Source organism: Petaurus breviceps, unplaced genomic scaffold (assembly GCF_028583685.1).
Source record: "Petaurus breviceps papuanus isolate PSGF00001 unplaced genomic scaffold, PetGlider_PUasm1.0 90510, whole genome shotgun sequence".
NCBI lineage: Eukaryota > Metazoa > Chordata > Mammalia > Diprotodontia > Petauridae > Petaurus > Petaurus breviceps.
Genome location: NW_027187267.1, coordinates 1,483,256 through 1,498,439, shown reverse-complemented (window position 1 = coordinate 1,498,439; position 15,184 = coordinate 1,483,256). Strand labels below are relative to the sequence as shown.

General features: G+C 40.0%; 1 protein-coding gene across 1 annotated transcript; it reads left to right on the top strand.

Moving 5' to 3' along the window:
• The first annotated feature begins 13,327 nt into the window (after window positions 1-13,327).
• On the top strand, window positions 13,328-14,275 carry LOC138142000 (olfactory receptor 10K2-like). Its single transcript, XM_069062921.1, has one exon. The coding sequence runs from the start codon at window positions 13,331-13,333 to the stop codon at window positions 14,273-14,275; it is 945 nt and encodes a 314-aa protein (XP_068919022.1). The 5' UTR covers window positions 13,328-13,330.
• The last annotated feature ends 909 nt before the right edge of the window (window positions 14,276-15,184 follow it).

Genomic DNA, 15,184 nt, shown 5'->3' with positions numbered 1-15,184 from the left:
TTCATTAACTGATTGGCTGTGTGGGATGAGTAAGAATGAAGATGGCACCAAGCATTTGAACCAAGTTGACTAGCAGGATGGCAGTGTCTTCAAATACCAATGAGAAAGTTCAAAGGAAGAATACGTTTGAGAGGAGAAGATAATGAGCTCCATTTCAAACATGTAGAATATAAAATGCCCATGGGATATCCAGTTCAAAATGATCATTCAAGATGTGGGAGTGGGGGCTGATGGAGAGCAGTTTACAGCTAGGAGCAAGGGAAGGGCTTTCATTGTCCTTGAGCATCATGGGTTGTGGTCAATATTCTCCTGCCAGTCCCATTCAGCACTGGGAGACAGTTAACATGAAGAGACAAAATTTCAGGCTGCTTCTAAAAGTCTTGACCTCCAGAGTTCCAAATAGGCAGACTTCTACAAGGCTTTCAGCTCAATGTTCCCACTGAAGAATTTGTTCAAAACCACCAAGCGGAGGAAGGCAGAGGAAGACCACAGAGCCTTATGTTAAGAAGACCATTAAACTGTTGTTGTTCAGTTATTTCTGTGGTATCTGACTCTTCATGACCATATTTGGGGACTTCTTGGCAAAGATACTGGAGTGGTCTGCCACTTCCTGTTTGAACTTATTTTTTACAGATGAGGAACTGAGGCAAACAGCTGCCTAGAGAGGCTCAGAGCATTAAATGTTGTTTTCAGAGAAGACATATTATACTCTGGGAGTATAGTGGGTAATTCTGAGGTATGTCACTTCTTCCTCTCTCTTACTCCTCTCTGGACTCCACTGCAATTTCATTTTATGTTTTGTCTTTCCTCCATTAGAACGTAAACTCCTTGAGGCAGGGACTGTCTTTCTTTTTGCTTGAGTACTCTGGGGTATAAGACTCTTAGAAGCAGCCTGATATTTTTTCTCTATAAGTTAACTGTCTCCCAATGCAGGAGAACATAGGCCCCAGCCCATGATGCTCAGAGGCACAGAAAAATTACAAACCATTAAATGTCATTTTCAAAGAGGACCAATGACATCACAGGGTGATTTCTTGACTCATTTGTAAACTGGTTTTAAGTGACACAGAGTTGCACAAAGTCATTAACCTCACTCTCTCTTCCAGGGTCATCAGAGTCCAGTGGCAAGACAAAAGTCAGGACTACTGATAATGAACCAGAATGCAGTAGATGACCTTGGCATCTTCAACATCTGACCAAGCTCTAAGCATGCCACAGATTTGGGGGAGGAGTTTGAAAATGTTGAAAACAGTTTGCAGAGTGGGTCAAAAAGACAGAGAAGTTGGATCTCATCTGGTTATTCTAATTTGAGCCATGCTTTATTAGACTTTTTTTCCTAGTTTGGGATTTAAGCATAAATTGTGCAGTGAACTAGTTCTTCTTCCCTTCCACCCCACTCCCTGGACAAATTTATGAACTTGAAATCGTTTGGCACAGATTTCCCTAAACTAGAAGGGTAAACACGTAGATAGATCTTTCTGAAATAAAATACAATGGTAGACTTTGAATGGGTGCATTACTGTATCTTCTTGGTCCAAATCACCTAGTGATTTTTTTAATGTAGTATTAAGCTAAAATGTTTCTATAAATATATATATATATATATACATATATATACATATATATATTCTTGGATTATCAGGATGGGAAACTGGAGCTCAGCCCTCACTGTGCTCAGAAAACTAACTCATATCCAATAGGTCAGCTTGGCACTTGGATATTCACATCTGGAACTAAAGTTTTATTCTTCTGAAAATAGACTTGTGTCAGTGCATACAATTAAACCTTCTCTCTCAACCAACCTCTCACCAATCTCCCGCTCATCCTAACAGCATCACTTAAATTCTCATGAGAAAGTCAACAACAAATCAATAAGCATTTATTCATCATTTACTATGTGCCAGGCACTGTGCTAAGTGCTGAGAAGACAAGTACTAGAAAAAAGAAAGACAGTTCCTGCCCTCAAGGAATTCTAATGGGGGAAGACAAAACATAAAAGAAAATTGAAAAACAAGGGAGTAGGGAGAGAAGATGTGGAGGTGAGAGAAGAATGAAAGAAGAAATGAAGAACATGACTGACATGGGCATTCTCTTTAAAATGAAAGATTCAGAGAAACCGACCAGTCAGAGGAAGGGGGTCCAGGGGTGGAATGATCTTCCAGGGTGAAAAGGGTGCTACCTAATGGTTGAGATAGAACTCTTAAGTGGAGCTGAGAGAGGAATAAAAGAGTGAAACAAGTGAAAAAGAGGTAATATGCCCCAGAATTACCCATCATACTCCCAGAATATAATATATCTCCTTTGATAAGATCTTTACTCCCCATATATTCCCTCCTCACTCTCCTTCCCCCCCCCCAATATTTTTATGACAAAAATACATGACAGAGAGGGTGTCCCAAAAGTCTTAACTAAAGCTTAAAACTAAAGTAAGACTCCTAGGACTCCCTAGGACAATATACTAAAAAGGAATAGAATATGAAATAACCATTTTTAATTACTTGATTCTGTTTCTCTTGACTTTAATACTGTACTTTCCTGTAATGGGAATGTAAATTTTAAGATCTTCCCTGCCCCTAGGCTAAAGTGCACCTGGAGCCTGGGGTGGGAGGCCTGTTTTTCAGTAGATACTTCTTGATTGGCCAGTGGGTCCAAAAGGTTGTTACATTCTCTGAGCCAGGAGAAGGCTATATAAGCCCTGATGTGTAGCTTTGTTTTGGGGCTCACTTTGAGAAGTGTTCTGTGATTTTATCTGGATTCTGGGAAGCCGTTGTCCAGAGCCCCCCCGGCTTTGAAAAAACCCAGATGTTGAAACCCAGATGTTGACTGGGTATGGATGTAATGGTTGGACAGTTTGGAAATCTGTCTACTTGATCTGTTTCTGTCTTGATAATTCTGTCTGTGTATTCTGAAGTTCGGGGTGCTGACCTTTTTCCCCTGAACTAGGTAAACGATACATGTTTGACTGATTAAAGTAAGCTTGTTAACTCATTTTGAGTTGCTTTCCTTTATCAAAGCAGATCCAAGAACCTGTGGTGGCAGCAAACCCTGAGGATGCTTGGGGTGCTTGCTGCTACATTTCCCCACCTACAATCTACTTAATAAAGTTGTAGTACAGCTTCCTTCCTACACCAGTCTGGCAATAGCTAGGTTTTAAAGGCAGGACAGCCTTTCTTTGTTTGATTTTGCTTTTCACAAATATGTATAAGCATCTAACTTATCTTCATCTAACTGGTATTTCTATGTCAAACTTCTCTCCTCTCCACTTTGTCCTCCATGCAGCTGAAAAACTTCTATTCCTAAAATACAGCTCTATTTTTCCAACCTATTGAAAAACCTTAAGTGATTTATTGCTTCCAAGATAAAACAAAAAAAATCTTCAGCCTAGCATTTAGGGCCCTTTAATTCACCTTCCTATCTTTATTTTAAATTACTTCTCTTCATACTCTCTATGTTTTAGCCAAACTGGACCACAATTGTTATATAAATTCAGCATTCCATCTCTCAGCTCCATACATTCACATAGACCATCACCCCTGACTAGAAATCATTCTTTCATCATCTCTACCTTTTAGAATGTTGGATTTGCTTAGGCTATTACTGTGTCAGCATGAGAGTAAGCTGGATAACAAAGTACAAAGGTGTGCCTAAACCCTGACATCCCTTTAAGAAGTAGGAAGCAGGCCTCTGATTGAATTGGAAGGGCAACTGGCCATTGGATAATAAAACAAAATTGGCCATGCCCTGGTGGCCTTCATAAAACTAAGCCTGCCAAGCCCTAAAGAAAGTTGAACACTTCAAGAGTTTAAAGTTTTTGAGGTATATTTTGGGGAATGTGATCCCAGTGCCTCTATAAGAGTATAGAGGTGGGGAGAAATTTTCATTTTTTCCTCATGTATTTGACCATGATGTCCAGAAGTAGAGCTACTTTCCCAGGAGGAGACACAACATCCAGCAGGAAATAGCTTAGCAAATCAAGCAGTTTAAGGCAGGGAGCATTAAACATACTGTACACAGAGAGATGAATCTCAAGGCAGGAAGTAGTTTCAAGGAATGAGACCTCTGGCAGCAGAAAAGAGAGCTAACTATACATTCAAGAAAGATCTAGCCAGGCAGAAAAGAATAGAGTTGTGGAAAGGAGCAGAACCCAAAGAATCCAGATGAGTGACTCATTCAGTATTAAAAGTCAGAGAACCTTATTACATCCTAGAAGGAATAGGGAGTCTCTGGAACTCATTGAGTAATGTCAAGATAGAATATCTGTATGTACTTTAGGAAAGTAACTTTGGCAGCTATGTATAGGATGGATCAGAGTGGGGAGAGATGTATTAATTAATTAGGAAGCTGTTACAATAATCCTGATGAAAAATGATGAGGGCCCAAACTAGAGAAACGGCTGGATGATTAGAGAGAACAGAATAGATGCAAAGGACTAAAACAGCTTCTTAAGACAAATAGAATCTTTTTTTATATTACTACATTTCTCCATTATCTGGTTTTCCTTTTACCCAGTCATTATCATTGATAAATGAACATTGATTACCTAGTCCTAGACAAATTTCCTTGGTTTTGCTACATCATCCAAGGGACTGTCTTCAGAGGCTCTTGCTCCCTAGACCTGGGGTTTGGTGACTTTCCTCTATTTTCCATAATAAACTTGTCTGCTAATTATACCCAGTGCATCATCTCCATGGCAAGTGCTGCCATGGGAGAAGAATCAAAGTGTTGCCAGCCACAAATCAATAAGAATAAAAGCCCATGCCCCAGCGGTCATTGTCAGCCCCAAGGCTTAGTGGGTTCTTGGCGACGGGGAATGAGAAACCAGATGGAGGGAGGTGACTGGGTAAGCTAGAGCCCAGGCTGTTGCCTCAGTTCTCCCTGTGGGCTGAGATTGGCTCCCTCTGTTCCACCCTTGATGTCCACAATCAATTCTTTAACTTGAACCTCATTCTTTTGCTAATCTCAACAAGGAGCTCTGTAGCCAGTCACTTTGGTGCGACAAAGAGGAAAATGGCTCAGAAAACAACCCACAGAGTGAAGAAATCAGCTCTAAACAGAAGACCTTCAGAATCTAGAACATGAATGGTGGACAGTAGCTGAGGGTCATATCATTCAGCCTACGGTGAGCCAGTGTTTTCAACTCTAAGTGAGGTAAGACGTAAGAGTGAAGGGGATAGCATGCAACAATTGTGAAGTGCTAAGAAAGGGGAAACGATACTAGTCAAGCACTTGGTTCACAGGATCTAACTAGTCTGCATATAAATAAACTCAAAAGAATATTTCTTTGCACAGACAATACAGATAAACTTTTTATATGCCTTAAATTAGCTGAATCACTATCTGCTCCATTTAATTTTGCATAGACACATCCTATGTCTAGGTTAATCCACTGCCCTTTTTCCCTGATAAGATTCAACTAGTCCTTCAATACCACCATTATAAAAAACCTCGATTAAGCACATTTCTTCACAAAGGGATGTATTGATTGGACTCTCATTTGAGTTACACCTGGCACTTGGCTGGACCCTTTGTGGATGCTCAGGACCTCTAATCAGTTAACTGATTACATGGACATGGTCCCTGACCTTTAAAGGATCCCAGTCTAAGGTAGATGCACAGAGAGGTACAAATATGTAGGAAACAAACAGAATCAAAACAAGAACATGGGAAACCAGTTCACAGATAGACCATGATAATATTGATACCACACCTGTGTGTGTGCATCATAACTTCTTCAACTTCACTAACAATATGGAGAATGACTTGAGAGTTCATCTGCAAGTGGAAGGAACAAACAGCAATCTTTCCCAATGGGGAAAAGGAGACCTATTCCTTCCTTCATGGACCCTAGACAAGTCATTTCCCTTCCCTGAGACTCAGTTTCCTCATCTATAAAATAAGCAGATTCTATTAGCTCAAACATATATAGTATATGCAAATGTCTAAAGTGTCTTTTATTTTGTAAGCTTAGGGACCTCCCTCCAAATTGCAACCTGACTAATGACTTCAATAAGTCCTAAGGAGTTGCCTTAAACAGAGGTTCAATGATAGGATCACACAACTAGTGAGTATTAGGGATGGCATTTGAATCTAGATCTTTTGCTATACTGTCTTTCTATTATTTATTATTAATAATATTAATGATAACACAAATAACTTCACCTATAAGTACAGGTGAGAATGATAAAGGATTCCAACTAAATCATCTCTAAATTCTCTTTCACCTTCAGTATTCATTGATTCCATTAAGCCTTCCTGGAGGAGAACAAGGAAGTGGAATTATGCACAGCCATTAACTTTATCTACAACACCTCCAATCCAGTCCCATTTTAGAACTATAAACTGGAACTAATCATCCCTCTGGTCATACCATGTTGAAAGCAATGATTCTTTCCTTTCTCTACTCCCCCAACAACACACTCACCTGCATGGAGAACTGAGTTCAGGCATAGGCCTCACAAAGACCACCAGCTCAAAGATGTTCCATTCCTCCCCCCTAGCTGGTACAGATCCTTTTCCAAAAGGTAGTTTTCATTCCAGGGAAATCCATTGACAGAGAAAATGTGACATTTTCTTTTTTGTCCTGCCCCATGATACAGACATGTAATACACTGATGGGTGAGGATGCAATTCTTTCAAGAAAGTGATTGAGGTTTCAGAGTTTATGACCAAAATTTAAAAAAAAAAAATTATTCCACCAACCCTCTGAATATGTTAGAGAAATTTGCAGTTTTCAAGGTATATTCAAAGGCAGTTAATTTGCTCCTCACAATCCTGTGAGGTAGACAAGGACAGAAAAAAAGTGAGAGAGGGAAAGAATGAGTTTGTGTTTGTGTGTTTTTGTTCATGCATTAGTAAATGTGTGGGCCTGGCTGTTTGTACAACATGCTTTTGCTTATTTATGACTACTATCAGTATACAAGAACAATAGAATAATTTTCTTAGGTTGGTCATATTGATGGAAGGTAGTGGAAAGGGTCCTGGAATAAGAATTTTGAGAACACTTTTTGAGTTGAACTCTACCACTTCTAAGCTGAGAAAAACCACTTAATCAGAGTTGTAATTGGTAATTCTGGTGTTCCCACCCAAAAATTTGCTTGTAAGGGGAGAGATGATAGCCCACCTCAGTAAGGCACAGTATGTCCTCAAGAGAAACTGATCCTTTCTGGTCCAGACACAGACAATTACTCCCCCAATTATCCCATAAGGTGCAGCAGGAAAGGCAGGCAGGCTCTGGGAGAGGGACATGTCAGGGAAAGCAGTCCAGGATTAAGGGAAAGAGCAGTGACGCTATAAATGTAGGGGTCATTGCACAGAAAGGAGAATGATTAAGCATAGGAAAAATGGGCAGACTACAGTGGGAAGAAGCATGCTCCTCAAAATGTTAATAACCTGGGTTAAATCTATTACCCCAGCCTAGTTATAGCTGCAAACAGCCTCATTGAACCTCAGTCCCCTTATCTATAAAATGGGGGAAATATTAGCAGCATTGACTAATTCACAGAGTTGTTGTGAGATCATGAGAAATAATGGATGTGAAAGTACTTCATTAACTGTAAAACGCTACCTAAAGGAGGGAAGCTAGGTGGTTCAGTAGACAGAGTGCCAGACCTGAACTCAGGAAGATCTGAGTTCCAGTCTTGTCTCAGACACTTACCAGCTGTGTGACCCTGGGCAAGTCTCTTAATCCCATTTGCCTCAGTTTCCTCATCTGTAAAATGATCTGGAAAAGGGAACGGCCAAACCACTCCAGTATCTTTGCCAAGAAAATCCCAAATGGGGTCACAAAGAGTCAGACATGACTAAAATGAACAACAACAAAACTGTCTAAAGGAAAACTAGCATTAATTCTGTGAAAACTCAGTCCTATTAGGTAACCCATTCACTCAAAACTCTGAAGCCTACATCATAGCCCAGAGCAGGGGATAAGTCACTTATCCCCTTTGATCCTCAGCTTGTTTTTTATAAAATGAAAATAATAAAACACAACTTGCCTCACCACCTTTTGATTTCAGATTGTAGTGAAGAAAGCATACTCTAAACCTTTCAACACTATAGAAATATGAACTATTCACATGAATAAAGATGGCACAATTATTACTATTATCACTACTAGTTGCATGTTTATGTGGATCCATTCACTGAGGGCTTATCATGTGTGACATAAAGCAGCTCAGACCAGAAATGACTTCAGAAAGTCTGGGGACTTGTTTAAGTTTACAAGGCCTTGATATATCATGTTGCTTCCTCTAAGGAATTTTTTTAATGTGGATTCCCTAAAAGGCAATCAGGTTTCCTTGGCATCTGAACACACTGCCCTCAAATCCAGCAGTCCAAGTATTCATGACTGTAGGTAAAGTCCTTTGTTAATGTCCAAGGAAAACCCTAGGGGCAGCTAGGTAGTGCAGTGAATTGAGCACAAGTCCTGGAGTCAGGAGGACCTGAGTTCAAATCCGACCTCGGACACTTGACACTTATTATCTTTGCGACATTGGGGAAGTCACTCAAAACATCTACAATCTTAGGTCAGGCCTTCATCATCTCTTATCTAGACTATTGCAATAACCTTTTCATTGAACTGTCTTTTCTAATCTTTTCCCTCTCCAATCAATCCCCAAACAGTTGTCGAAGTGATTTTCCTCAAGTGTAAGCTTTAAGTAATGTCACCCTATTACTCAGGAAACTCCTATGACTCTCTATTTCCTCTAGGATCAAATATAGACTCCTCTGTTTTTTTCATTAAAGTACTTCACAACTTGGTCATTTCCCATTATTCCCTTACTTGCCATGCATTCCAGCCTTCCTTCATACTGACCTCCTTACTGTTCCTCACACATGACTGCTCCCTCCTCTTCTCTCTGACTTTGTGTTGACTGTCCCAATGCCTATAATGCTCTCCCTCCTAACCTCTACCTTTTAGAATTCCCAGCTTCCTTAAGACTCACCTTAAGCACCACCTCCTCCCAATGTCCAACAACCCTTTCCTGTTCTCCGGGTATCACCCTCTTCCATTCAAGGCTATCTTCCATTTAATCTGTATTATTGTAGCTATATTTATTGGTTTGTTTGCTTGTTTATAAGATCTTTGATGGCAGGAACTGTTTTTTGCTTTTTCATTGTTTTCCTAATACTTAGCCCAGGGTCTGGCACATAGTAAGCCCTTAATAAACATCTATTAATTGACTGATGGAACATTTGCTCAGTTTACAGAGGACACAGGGAGCCACAGTGGGTTCCCTTAGAAACAGTGCCTAGTGACTTGACATCATGGGATTTTTTTTTCCTAGCACAATTTGGAGAGGTTATCCAGGACACAAACATGAGTAACAGAAGGGGAAAATTCAAATACTTACAATATCAAATATGCAAATACACAGCTGGGAAAGGAAATTCTCAGCAGGCTCATAGAACTATAATTATTCCCATTATCCAATTATCCATTGTCCAAATACTCCAAATTATCCATTATTTTCAATTTCCAGTCGCCTGACTACAAATGGAATTTCAATTCCAGAAAACTGTTTAGGAATCATGTTATTAGATCCGAGTCTCATTTTGAGAGTCTCACAGAAATTGATTTTGAATTATGTCTACTACCCATTAGTATACAGACTCACAGTTTCTCATGCATCAGCAAATTTCCTAGGATGTGGAGAGAGAGGTTGAATTATAGCAACACTGGGAGGAAGGAATTTCCAGAGTGTGCATGTGTATGTTTGTGTGTGTGCATGCACGCGCATGCACACACACACACACACACACACACACACACACACACAGGAAGTATCTTATTATCTTCAGCCAGAGATTCACAGAGAGTATTGCAAGGTATCTTGACATCCTGGTGGTCAGGATGAGATGACCACAGTGTATCCCAGGAAAATTTTCCCAGATTTTGGATAAAATACTATGACTATCCCCATGAAAACAAAATGATTGGATTATTCAAAACCAGACCTGATTTTCTACCCATTCCCTGGTCTGATAAAAATGGTGCAATGGCCCAAATTGATTCATATTTTACCCTCTTGAGGAGTGAGTTCCAGATAATTAACCAACCAATCAACCAATAAGCATCTATTAAGCGCTTACTATGTGCCAAGCACTAGGCCAGGCTCTAAGGATACAAAGAAAGGCTAAAACAATCCTTGCCTTCAAGAAGTTCACAATTTAATGGAGATTATTTATGTATGTGTGTGTATGAATATGTATGTGTGTATGCATATATGTAGGCATATATAAACATGCAAATGACAATATACAAACAAGATATATGTGTATATGTACATACACATACAAAACATGCGAATGACAATATGCAAACAAGATAGGTACAGAAAAAATTGGAGGTAATCTCAGCAGGAAGACATTAAGGGGGACCAGGAAAATCTTCTTTCATTAGACATTTTAGCTGAGACTTGAAGATTACATTGTATCAGGAAAGACAAAACATAGTATATTTTTAAATATCTTGTACATGTATGTGGCTATATCGTATATAATATATACATATATGTATATGTGTATATATACAGAAGATATTTATGAAAAAAATATTGATCATTGTGGAGGGAGACTCTAGACAGATCGAGGTATTAGGAAAGGACTCACATAGAACATGGCACTTCAGTCACTTTAAAGGAAACTACAGATTCTAAGAGTAACATTTGTGAAAAATAAGTTGGCCAGTTTTACCAGACCATACACTGTTTGAAAGAGAATAGGGTCTAATAAGGTTGAAAAGGTAGCAGGGACTTTAAATACCCAACAGAGACTGTAGTAGTAGTAGCAGCAGCAGTAGTGGTGGTGGTGGGTGGTGGTAGTGGTAGTAGGAGGAGGAGGAGGAGTTGTAGTAGCAGTTGTTGTTGTTGTTATAATATCTATCTAAAGCTCTTTAGGATTTACCAAGACCTTGGTGCACAACAACCTCATCAGAGTCATCAGAAGATAGTAGAAACATAGGTTTAGAACTGAAAGTGACTTTAGAGGTTAGCTAGTCCGATTCTCTCTTTTTTTCAAATGAGGACAATAGAGACTCAGTAAAACTAAGTACTAGATTAAGGTACCTCGGCAGGGGAATGCATAGAACTGTCTCATCCTGGAATCAGGATAGATATGAGTTCAAACCTGTCCTCAGACCCTTACTAGCTGTGTGACCCTGGGCAAGTGACTTAACCTCTGCTTCTACTCTAAAATGGGAATAAAAATAGCACCTGCTTCCCAGGATTGTTATAAAGGTTAAATGAGATAATATTTATTAAGCACCTGGCATTTAATAAATATTTGTTTTCTTTTTTCCACACAGATGGTAAATGGCAGAATCAGAGATTTGAACACACATTCTCCAACTCTATCTAGAAGTCTCTCCATTATACCATGAAGTGAAAAGGTTTTATTAACCCCATTTTACAGATTAGATAACTGACATCTCCTAAGAGACAAAAATAATTAACAGTTACAATTATCAGAGCTGTGAATCTACGCCTCCCTGGTCTCAAGTCTTAAACCAGAGTTCTTTCCACTACAACATACTGCTAGGAATTTTAATTCTGGTTCTTCCATTTACTAGCTATGTGACCTTGGGCAAGTTATTTCTTTTGTCTCGGCCTCAGTTTGCTCCTTTATAAAATGAGGGTGTTGAACTAGACTTCTAGTTCCAGGTTTAACTCCTATGTCTAAAGAAGTTGAAACAATTAAAGTGCAATTGTGCTCAGTTGTTGTTCTGTCTTTTCACTTGTGTCCAACTCTTTATGATCCCATTTGGGGTCTTCTTGGCAAAGATATTGGACTGGCTTCCCATTTCCTTCTCCAGCTCATTTTACAGATGAAGAAACTAAAAAGCAAAATAGATTATGGGACTCGTCCAGGATCACACAGCTAGTAAGTGTCTGAGACCAGGTTTGAACTCAGGTCTTCCTGATTTCAGGTCTGGCATTCTATCCACTGTACCACCTAGTTGCTGTGTTTTGGGGTCATGTTGAGAGCATCAATTCAGAACTAAGGAGATGACAGTCACTCAGTACCTGACCAGAGTACACATAGTGTAAGTGTGAACATACTTCTTTCTGAGTACTCACAGTTGGGGAAGGATATTTATATTGATAAACTAAAGAGAATCCAGAGGAGAGCAAGGAGGATAGCGAAGAGTCTTGAATTGATATCATATGACAGTCCTTTGAAGGAAATTGCTGTTTAGCCTAGATAAGAAAAGAGTTAGGAGTCTTTAAAAGGCTTTTCTGATGAAAGAAATTACATTTGGTCTGTTGACCCCAGGGTCAGAAGTAAAGACCTGAAGTCACAATGAGATGAATTTAAGTTTGGTCTCAGGGGAAAAAAGTCTCAATAACTTTCAAAAATAGAAGGGATTGCCTCTGGAGATGGCGGATGCCCCTCCTTGGAGGCTGGATGAGCAGCTGTTAGTTATGTTTAGGTGTGGACTGGCCTAAGTCTTCATTGAGAAGAAAGCCTCCAGTAGGAGGATTAGAAAAAGAAGAGGTGGCTTTACAAGATGGAGTAGCATGGGCAAAGGATCAGCAAGAGGAATGAAAAAGATGTGTACAGAAGACCAGAAAAGACTGCCCAGGCTAGAGTTCATCCAGGATAGTAGGGAGATTAAAGTTAGACAGATAGGAGAAGCATAATGACACAGTAGGAAAAGCCCCGGATTGGAGACAGAACAACTGTATTCATCTTTTACAACTTAGTACTTGTATGACCTTGACCTGGTCACTTCCCATCTCTGTACCTCAGTTTCCTTATTGGCAAAATGAGGGGGTCATATTTAGGAGCTAGAGACAATAAATGCTTGTCATCTTTCACCCTCTGAGGTCCTGTTTTGCTTTCTAGCTATCATCCTAAGAGTACTAAGGGCCATAAATGGAATTTGGACCTGATAAGATTGAAATTAAGGATTTATAAACTTTTTAGAAGGGAAGTGACATACTAGAATTGGTGTTTAAGTTTATCATGGCGGCAATGTAATGAGTAGCTTGAAAAGGTCATGGAGGTTCATGGTTCCTGGACTAGGAAACTGAGATACTAAGTCAGATTCATATGGCATTTTCTTGGAAATTTAATAGATAAGGACTAAAAAGGAAACAAGAGTTTGGGACTAAATGTCTGGGAGCACCTGACCTGTGCACTCATCCTCTATTCTGCTAAAAGAAATTCTACTCAATGCAGTTGGACAAACTTTTGTTTCTCTCTTTGTTTCCTAAGTGCCTGGCACTATGCCTTTCATATAATAGGTGCTTACTAAGCATTTATGGAAATTCAACTGACATCTTCTATGGCTTTTCATTGCAGGCTGTCTTCCCAGACAGATGTTTCCCCTATGGAGAGGACCAATGAGACAACTGTGAACGAGTTTGTTTTTCTTGGTTTCTCGTCTCTGTTTGGGCTACAACGGCTTCTGTTTGTAGTGTTCCTCCTTCTCTACCTATTCACCCTGGGCACCAATGCTGTGATCCTGTCCACCATCCTACTGGAGCGAGCCCTCCATACCCCCATGTACTTCTTCCTTGCTGTCCTTTCCTGCTCTGAGACTTGCTACACCTTTGTCATCGTGCCCAAGATGCTGGTAGACCTCCTGTCCCAGAAGAAGGTCATCTCCTTTATGGGCTGTGCTATACAGATGTTCACTTTCCTCTTTCTTGGCTGTTCTCACTCCTTCCTGCTGGCAGCCATGGGCTATGACCGCTATGTGGCCATCTGCAATCCTCTTCGTTACACAGTGCTGATGAGCCATGAGGTGTGCCTATGGCTAGTGGCCATGGCCTGTGTCTGTGGCTTCACTGTCTCCGTCATCATCACCTCTCTGGTGTTTCACCTGCCCTTTCACTCCTCCAACCAGCTCCTCCACTTCTTTTGTGACATCTCCCCTGTCCTCAAGTTGGCCTCCTACCACAACCACCTCAGCCAAATGCTCATCTTTATGCTCTGTGCATTGGTCCTGGTCATCCCCCTGCTATTTATCCTGGTCTCCTACATTCACATCATCTTTGCCATCCTCCAATTCCCCTCTTCTTTAGGGAGGTACAAAGCTTTCTCCACCTGTGCCTCCCATCTCATTGTTGTAACTGTCCATTATGGCTGTGCATCCTTCATATATTTAAGGCCCAAGACTAACTATACCTCAAGCCAGGACACTCTGATATCTGTATCCTACACCATCCTTACCCCACTGTTTAATCCCATGATTTACAGCTTGAGAAACAAGGAATTCAAGTCAGCACTTAGAAGAGTCATAGGGAGAACATTTTTTTCCACACAACAATGATATTAAATCTTTTGCCCAACCCCATGAAGACCTAAGTGCAGAGGAGGATGAGTCAACCTCCCCAAGGCAGGCTGGTCAATTTTCCAGAATGTTTGATCATCTAAAAGAATTTCTAAGACCACAGGCCATTTCTCCTTTCTCCCCTAGTGGGAAATTATGGGAATTGCCATTCCTCATATTCCTATAATTCCCATTGAAAGTGTCTTATTAGCAGATTGGAGAAGGGAATATCCTGTGGGATTGCTATTTTGGAGCAGTGGGTAGGGGGAAAATGGGGAGAAAATTTGTAACTCAAAATCTGGGGGAAATGAATGATGTAAACCAGAAGTTAATAAAGCATTTGATTTGATGAATTAATTAATTAATGAAAAGAAAGTGTCTTATTCCTACATGTATTGTATCTCTCCCCTCCACCATATAAAACAGTAAGGAATTAAGTCTTCCTCTCCTTCTGAGACTCTCTCATCAAATGGAGCTTACACTGCCAAGAAAACAGAATGACTCAGCCTGATATGATCACTTCTGAACATCTAATAAAGACAAGTATTCTTCCATCTGTCTCTGGTGCCTCTACTGTAGTTTCATTCAACCAACACTGGAAATTTCTTCCTTCAGTCTAACCAATTCCCCTTCTGAATTTTTCCTCTTATTTTCTCTCGTTCAATTCTCTGTGTAAATAAACTAATGTTAACTGGTCAATTTTCTCCTTATAATCACTCATTTTAGATATGAAGATAGAGAACTATTCAACCTGAAACCCTTAACCTTCTTTAACTTGGGCTAAACATTCCAAATGCCTATAGCCTTTCTTTTCCTATTTCCCCTTCTTTAGCTTTTTCAGTTCTTCTGCTCTTATCTCCAGGTATCCCTTTGTTCTTCCACCACTGCAGAGATGCTTCCCTCCAACAA